General features: G+C 36.1%; 1 protein-coding gene across 1 annotated transcript; it reads left to right on the forward strand.

The window, feature by feature from the left end:
• The first annotated feature begins 1,286 nt into the window (after nucleotides 1-1,286).
• On the forward strand, nucleotides 1,287-5,163 carry lpar6a (lysophosphatidic acid receptor 6a). Its single transcript, XM_081371504.1, has one exon. It carries the CDS (start codon nucleotides 2,096-2,098, stop codon nucleotides 3,206-3,208), a length of 1,113 nt encoding a protein of 370 aa, XP_081227630.1. The 5' UTR covers nucleotides 1,287-2,095; the 3' UTR covers nucleotides 3,209-5,163.
• Nucleotides 5,164-9,542: the final 4,379 nt, after the last annotated feature.

The following is a 9,542-nucleotide window of genomic DNA, read 5'->3' on the forward strand; positions in this document are numbered from 1 at the left end:
AGTGAGAACTTAATATTAAAAGTCCTCCTGTGGTGAAAATCAAGCTTATAATATTGTTTATACGTCTATGTGGTGTTTTTAATATGCTTTAAGTCAAACCATGTGCAAATTCATAAGTCAACACCATTGCTGAGTATTTTCTCCTTAAAACTGCAGTGAACCAAAGACTAAAAACCAAAATCGCTGGTGTTTCTGACATCACAAACTACCTTGTAACTAATCACGTCAACGAGTGGATCTCTGAGCTGGTGTGAGTGAGTGGAGGCGGGGCTAATTTGCACATTCATAGAACTGCATACTAAATGAGGCAAGGGTCTAGAGTTACATTCAAGCTATTTTAAGGCACAGATATTTTAATTTTTGTCATTTTGACGACTAATTCCTTAAATTAGTATTAAGGAATCAAATTATTGACTACAGGGGGACCTATCTGGTTTCTCCCAGATAACTTTTCTATAAGTCTTTCGCTTCTAAAATAACATAAAATAAAACACAAGGAGCTCTGTAATACTAAGGAGAAAGCTATTGGTTAGCCTTCCCATTCACCTCAATGGCACTTGATGCAAGCACATGATGTCATGTGACTAATGATGCTAGAACCGCATGACAACATTGATTGGATAATGACATACCCTGATCTTAGGGTAGCAGAAAGGGACAATATACGTCCATGGCTCTGGTAAAACATCTAATATGTGATATAACTTAAGCAAGCAAATATTTGTGTTATATACATAATCTCAGAAATATAGTCAGAATAAATGGATAATCTGAATGACTGTCTGAACTGTCAATGCTCTTTGCATTCAGATGGTGTAATTAAGATATCTACCAGCAGGGGCTAACTGGACCGTGCTAAAGTTAAACTGTGACTGCCTAGCAATCTCACATGTGTCTCCTAAGAAGAGCTCATAAACTCAGAGCTCTTTGTCAAGATACAAAAGTCAGAGATTTCAATACGAAGCCCCACTAACTGAGCTGTAATCCACATTTTATAGCTCCAGATTTCAACAAAACAGTTGAAACTTACAAAACACACATATGAGAACTTAAATAATCCTTTAAAGCATAACCTCTTATTATAATTTTCCTATGGGTAAGGTTTAATATTAGAAAATACAATAACAAATTAAAAGTTGTCAAAAGAGACAGTTTGCACCTTGCACATGGTATAATAATAATTTCTTCTCAGTCAGAGGAGGAGGGATCTATCCTGGAGGTAGGAGGAGCTGTGGCCAGTCAGATACGTTAGTCATGATAACACTGGCTTGTGAAGTTCTCCTCAGCACAGCTGCCTCTCTCCCGCCTCAATAGCACAGCACAGAATTGCCCCTGGGGCCACTGCTGACGGAGACACCAAGACAGAGCTGTGAGGAAGGGGGTGGGACAACAGACCCTCGCTGAAGCAAGTCGGACTCGCTCATTTGCACAGTCACACACTCAGGGAGTGCTGCATGCGGTCTACAGGTGCTCCACTATCACTGGACCATATGTGGGACTGAGAACAAAGAGGGCTAATTGAAAGGATACTTCAAGACAAATCTGGGAACAGCAACTATTTTTGAATGCTTTAATTAGTATGTTGGAAAAAGACATCTGCTTTTTCTCAATGGGAATATACTAAGAGTGGATTCTAACAGGACTACTCCCTTTGGCTGATTGTGGATGGTATTGCTCAAGTGAAACCAGAGGAAAGAACTGTGTGAATTGAAACTTTGAAGTGAGTAACTTATAAGCTTGGGGCAACAATCTTGTGGGGTGGCTGGGGAAAGGGGGAGGGGAAGAGGTAGTTGGGGTCTGGCTCCAGTCTCTGGGGTGAAATGCCTTCAACATGAGGCTTTGTTGGAGAATGCCACAGAGAAGTGTTTGATCGCTTCAGTTTTCAACTGCCTGCAAAACAAAAAAAAAAAACAAAAAAAAAACACATTAAAGAGAACTATGTGCCCTTGAAGGCAAGACCATTTTGCGGTTGGAAGAAATCTGTCTGCTGCGCATGCTTTGTTTTGCCCTGTTGAATTGTGGATTGAGGGAAATCCTCTTATTGTGTAGTCTCGCCTAACTGCCACCCCATAGTGTGCCTTTGTTTCTCATTGAGATGTACAACACGACTGTTCAGATGGAGAGTTTGACCCAGAAATGGGCTGGCAACTTCAGCTGGGACAATAATTCTCTGCAGCTAATCAACAACAGTTGCCCGAAGAATGACAGCTTCAAATATCCACTCTACAGTATAGTGTTTAGCATTGTCTTCATGGTGGGACTCATCACCAATGTTGCAGCCATGTACATTTTCACTTGTTCACTGAAACTGAGCAATGAGACCACAACGTATATGATGAACCTTGTGGTGTCGGACTTGTTATTTGTGCTCACGCTCCCTTTGAGGGTTTTTTACTTCATCCAGCAGAACTGGCCATTTGGCAGTCTGCTCTGCCAGCTCTCTGTTTCACTCTTTTACACCAACATGTACGGGAGCATCCTCTTCCTAACATGCATCAGCGTGGACCGCTTCCTCGCCATCGTTCACCCCTTCCGTTCAAGGGGGCTCCGGACCAAACGCAATGCTAAAATCGTGTGCGTCGCCGTTTGGATTCTGGTGCTTTCTGGAAGTCTTCCGACAGGCTTCATGCTGAATAGTACAAACAAGCTAAATAACTCAACATCCTGCTTTGAGAACTTCTCCTCAAATCAGTGGAAGAGCCATCTCTCGAAAGTGGTGATCTTCATCGAGACCGTGGGGTTCCTTATCCCCTTGATACTGAACGTGGTTTGCTCCGCTATGGTGCTCCAAACCTTGAGGAGGCCGCAGACTGTCAGTCGAGGAGGGAAGCTGAACAAGACAAAGATCTTGAGGATGATCATCGTCCACCTCTGCATCTTCTGCTTTTGTTTCATCCCCTACAATGTCAACTTGGTTTTCTACTCACTGGTGCGGACCAAAACCTTGAAGGGCTGCGCGGTGGAATCGGTGGTTCGGACGATCTATCCCATCGCTCTGTGCATTGCTGTGTCCAACTGCTGTTTCGACCCCATTGTCTACTATTTCACCTCAGAGACAATACAAAACTCCATTAAGAGGAAGTCTCAGGCGAACCGTTCCTTGGATATCAAGTTCTCTGAGGCCATGCAGTCGGAGACGAGTTCCTCCCTTCAGTTCAGCCTGAGGTCCATAAAGAACAAGATGTTTCACAATGAATCCAACGTATGAGGACATATACATGTATATATATATATATATATATATATATATATATATATATATATATATATATATATATATATATATATATATATATATATATATATATATATATTGGACAAATGGACACTTGCTCAGCATCCTATCTTGCAACAAATCTCAAAGTCAGTACATAAAGTGGATGTAAGGAAACAGAATGCAGAAAAAGCACTCTGCGGTGGATGAAATGTGGCATGAAACATGTGGATTATGCCCTAATTGGGTCTGTTAATATCTCTCTGGGCAATAAGTAAACTATGTCCTTTTAGAGGGATTTACTTCCCTCTTAAAGTCATCCTTCAGCCCGGTACTGGGGGCCACACCTGTTCTCAGTGGATATCTATCCAAACATTTGGATTACTTAACTGTGGAGTAAGAATAATACAAATATAGATCAACTGGAACTTGATTAAAGTAGACCAGAACTTCTAACTATATGTGAATGTACTTACATTTCAAGAATGGTAAGTGAATGTGGAAATAACATACTAGGATATAACCACTATTTAATTAAACCCACAAACAAAATGGAATGATAGTATTTCATGCAATGCCACATGAAAACACATTTACTGCCTGAAGTGTCATAGTATTAACAAGCTGAAAACTTTTGTTGGCACTTTATATAATACTGTATATTAACTTTGCACTGTTATTGATAATGTCATAACGCACTGTTTTTTCCTGTTACAAACTTCACTTGAAAATAAAGTTCTAAAATCATAGAAGTATTTATTTACAATAGATCATCATCAGTGCTTCTCCCTCTGTAATGTCCATTCACAAATACAAGCCTGCAATATTGAAGTTGCAATGTTCCCTTTTTTTGGTTTAATCTTTAAATATTCAACAGTTACTATTTAAAGTCTTTACTACCTGTGTATTCCATTGCAAATGTGTGTAATGCCACGCTGATATGAAATATGAAATTCTCTCTGTGTTTTTAGCCATTTCGATTGACTGATATTGACAAAGAACAGTCTCTTAGACTAAATGGAACGTAAAAACAACATTTCAATCCCTCAAAGTGTCAGTAACTGAATAGTGAAACAGAATCGTCTTGATACGAGATGCATGCCGCAACACCAGTTTTTCCAAAATTCTTCCTTGTTCTTATGAAAATGTAATCTGCTACAGGCATAACTGAGCCGGGGTTTTGGATAAATAAGGTTGAGAAATTTGTTTATAATTGCGTAATTTGTGACATGACAGCACAACGCTAGAATTGGCAGGAACTGTCAACACACCCAATCCTGTCCAACATCCTCCCTTCTAAACGTGCCTGTAAAAGTCTGCAATAAGGTGTTGCTGTGTATCTGTAAAGATGCGTCAGTCAAAAAGGGAGATCCAGAGCTTTTAAGCTCTTGGCACAAGTGATAGATTAGATCACACTCACTCATTGTGTCTCTGTCAAGCAATCAAAGAAAAAGGGGAAATGAAAAAGTCCGAAAGTCTGATGAGAAGTACTGACTTCACATTTACGTCAAATCTGCTTCCACTTATTCATGCAAATCATTTAGTGTTTTGAACCAGGGAACTTGACTGGATCCCAATTTGTTCAACGTCTCTCATAATGCACTTGTCCCTCACAAAATTCAGAATAGTGGTGCATTACTATGGATTTTTCAATTACAGATTATTCCAATATTACATTGGTCCCCCTTATATTTCAATATTTTTGTACATCCCTCTTTAAACCTTATGCAACTGTCTGATGATACATTTTCCAAATGGCTCAAACTGTAAACACTGCTGTAGATGATGGTCCACCCATTTGCATTCTGTATTCAAGATTTTATGAGACAACTGGAAGTTTTGGACAGAAAGTTGAGTTCTTTTAAATGCATCTTTAAGTCATTATGTAATAAGTCAAAGCTAAATATGGAAGGTAAAAACATCCTCAATAAAGCATGTGTTAGTTCCCAAATATCAAACTGAAATCCTGTTTTGTTTTCACTTCCTCAGTCACCTCTTTTGTCAGCATGCATGTCACGAAAACAGTGTACGGGTCACTTTTAACCTCATGATTTAAAAGAAAAAAATGTATTATGTTCTTCATATATATATATATATATATATATATATATATATATATATATATATATATATATATATATATATATATATATATATATATATATATATATATATATTGCATTGTGACATTATTTTCATGCATGCGAAACAAGCTCATTACCATTGTAATACATCTGTTTTTTTGTAATACAGTAAAAAGAGAATTATAATAATTGACATGTACATATTGTTACAGTGCAAAACAATCCTTAAACTTAATATGCAAAGCAAAATACGGAAAAAAGCAAAGCAGCTGTTGTGAGATCCAACCATTTGATTGTTTGTATGGATGTGCACTGGTTTCTCTTGATTTCTTCTAAGCAGCTTGTTATGCTCCTGGCACTATGAAGGTTGAGCGGTGTGGTTTTGATAAACATCGGCTTATGTCTCCTGACTTCAAACATGCATTACACATCCATTATTTTCCCCGCTGCTCAGCCCTGCACAAACACAGCATCCGAAACCCAGCACGCCACCTCAAGCTCCACTTCAAAGCTTCAAAAACTTCAACACAGGCTTGTTTACTTTTTCGCCACCTTTGACTGGTTCATTTCCTGATGATGTGAGAAGGAGGGGTGCATGGTCCCAAGAACTGAAGACAGTCTTAACTAGATTAGGACTAAAGCTATTATTTAGTCTGTTCAGTCCATCTGTTAGATTTTGTTCTGTCTGGATTTTAATATGTTGATAGAAATGTTTATCTTCCATTTAAAGAAGCCAAAAAATGTACTTTTGTCATTTAGTCAAAAAATAACTAGTCAAATAAATTTATATGATAAATTTATAAATCTATCTGTATACATACACACACATATATATATATATATATATATATATATATATATATATATATATATATATATATATATATATATATATATATATTAGTGTCGGTCAGATGTTTGGAAAGTTAATATTTTGAATGTTTTTGAAAAAAGTCTCTTATGCTCATCAAGCTTGTATTTATTCGAAATCAGACATATCAAAATTCATTCTAATATGCCGATTTATTATCAATGTTGGAAACAGTTGAGCTGCTTATTATTTTTTAAAACCTGTAATACGTTTTTTCAGTAATCTTTGATGAATAAAAAGTTAAAAAAAGAACAGCATTTATTTTAAATAAAAATCTTTTGTAACAGTATTCACTAGGCTACCACTCAAAAGTTTGGGGTCACGAATTGTTTCTTTAAAGTAATTATTTTATTCCGCAAGGATGTGTTAAATTGATTCAAAGTGATAGTAAAGATGTATATTGTTAGAAAAGATTTCTATTTTGAATAAATGCTGTTCTTTTTAAACTTTTTATCCATCAATGAATCCTGAATAAAGTATCAAAAGATCCAAAAATATCTTAAACAGCACAACTGTTTCCAACATTGATAATAACTGAGCATCAAATTATCATATTAGAATGATTTCAGAAGGATCATGTGACACTGCAGACTGGAGTAATGATGCTGAAAATACAGCTTTGATCACAGGAATAAATTACATTTTAAAGTATATTAAAATAAAAATCTATTATTTTAAATTGTAATAATATTTCACAATATTACTGTTTTTACTGTATTTTTGATCAGATAAATGCAGCCTTGGTGACCATAAGAGACTGTTTTCAAAAATCTACAAAAAATTATATATATATATATATATATATATATATATATATATATATATATATATATATATATATATATATATATATATATATATATATATATATATATATATATATATATATATATATATATATATATATAATTTACTATATATAAAATAATGTCAAAATGCATATATATATATAGTACCGGTCAAAAGTTGGAAATTCTTTGGTGAATAGAAAAAAAACCCCTGCAAATGCAATGTTAAAGTATTTAGTGTATTTAAGTATTTATAAATCTATATTATATGTATTTAAGTATTTATATATGTATTCTTGTGTGTTATATTTCAAGGCCTGGTTTCACACACAGGGCTCAGATTAATCCAGGATTAGGCCTTACTTAAATTAAGACATTTAAGTAGCTTTTATAAATGTGCCTTAGAAAAAAAAAAAAAAAACATTACTGCGTGCATCTTGAGACAAAACAATGGGACTGAGATATTTTAGGATATACTTTCAGTTAAAAGAACTCAAACGTGCATTTTAGTCCAGGACTAGACTTAAACCTTGTCTGTGAAACCAAGTCTTCTGAAGTCATATAATAGCTTTGTGTCAGAGATCAGACTGAAACTTAAATCAACCTTCATTAAAAGTATAATGAATCTTGGAGTTTAAGGATAAGTGTTATGGCCCTTGCTGTCATTTTTTGACGTTTTTCATGTTGCATTCCCAGAAGGAAAGGGCTGCAACAAAACAAAGAAGCTAGTGTGTAAACTTGCGAGTGATCTTCTGACCTTTCGACATGTGAGTGCCGCATTACAAGGGAAAGTGAAGCAAAGCAGTTGGCTGAAAAAAACAAAGAAGCTTAGCCATCATAACTGTTCTCAAATCCTGGTGTTTCATTTGTACTCCTCTGTCTTTAAACGGGAGATTAGCATGTTTATTGACATGTACTCGTGGTGAAGCAGAACAGCTGAACAAGCAAACAGCAACCCGCTGAAGTTATTGATAGAATCCCCAGGGCTGCCAGATTAGGTTTCCCCATGACCCCTGACCCCATTTCAGCAGCACATGTGACAGGAACTCTTCTCAAAACTGACTCAGGTATGCTAACCCAAACCGAAGCGTGCCCTGAAAGCATGTTTCCTGAGTGTGAACCGTTTGGGCTGTCGACCGCATCTTTCTGTTTCTGACACAGTCGCTAATGCTGTCAGTATTCATTGTATAGAAGAAAACAAAAAAGGACAAAGACAGAACATAGGATATGCATGCTATCTTTTGTCTTACAATATGAAACTTTTCACATACAAGGCCGGAAGCTTAAGCTGCTATTCTGAACCAATAATCGGAAACAAAAGGCAGTTGAAGGTGACATGCATAATTCAGTTATTCATCTGACTCCAATATAATGACTCCATTAAAGTTGTTGTTATTCTTTAACCTCTTATTCTTTAAAGGTAAAAGTCTTTCTTATAAGACTGATAGGAAAACGTAGGATTTAACCTGAAGGTTTAGATAACGAAAGTTAAAATCACTTTAGCTTTCAACATAATCAGTGATAAAAGCAAAGATTCTCAAAGCCTTTAAAGCAGGCAAAGTTATTCATTAAGTTACATGTTTAAATATAGACAGTAGAATGGGACAACATACTGTATAGAAACTTAGTTGAAACAAATAATGCACTGTTGTGCAAACAAGGCCGTTAAAGCCTTTCTCATAGTATGAGGTGTGCGGGAGTGGCGGGGTTAAAGCCTTTCTCCTAGATCAACAGTAATCTTTCCTTCTTATACCCTGAGCAAAGCATTATTAAACATGAGTGGGATACCAACACCGAAACTGACCGCCAGGAATCCAAAAGATAAGGAAAATGGGTGGTGATCAAGAGGGAGAGAGGGACATTAACATATTCTCCTCAATGCATGTTTAAGCAATATTACCTAGATTGTACATTTGGATATTTTAATATCTCTATTCAGTTCAGTTTATAAGCTGTCAGATGAGACCAAACATAGTTACATATTAGAACACACTATAGTAAATAAACAGTATGTAGTTGAAAGCATTTGTCATGTGAAGCGAATGGTACAGACGTGTCATTGAGTTGCAAACGACTCTGTCACTCCAAACAGGACCATCCTGCCAACCAACAGTCCTCAATCAGCATATTGATGAATCCTTTGCACTAGATCGGCATTAGCATACTGTGATGAGAAAGCCATTGTGCCATGTTTAATTCACATCGATACCTTTGAAAGGTTTTATGAAGTACTAGCAGTAAAGAGTTCTGCCCGTATTCGCTCAGCCCTAAACACATATACACTGAATACCTGGATTACATTTAACAAAGTGTAGAGTACAACTGAGCACAATGCTTTGGGTACTGTATCCCATAATGCAATGCACTCGACCTGACTTTCCATCTTCTTTGAGATTAATTAACCAGAATCAATCTCTTTTTATATCTTCTTATGATATCTTCATACAAAAAAAGGTAGGGGATATACTTATTTGATTTGATTGCCAAGAGAATTAGGTTATAAATAATAGCATTATATGATATTAGGATGCCACATTCATGTTAAATCAATGTATTGAAGCATACTACTGTTGCACAATGCATTC

This window comes from Scardinius erythrophthalmus (genome assembly GCF_964197995.2).
Source record: "Scardinius erythrophthalmus genome assembly, chromosome: 7".
NCBI lineage: Eukaryota > Metazoa > Chordata > Actinopteri > Cypriniformes > Leuciscidae > Scardinius > Scardinius erythrophthalmus.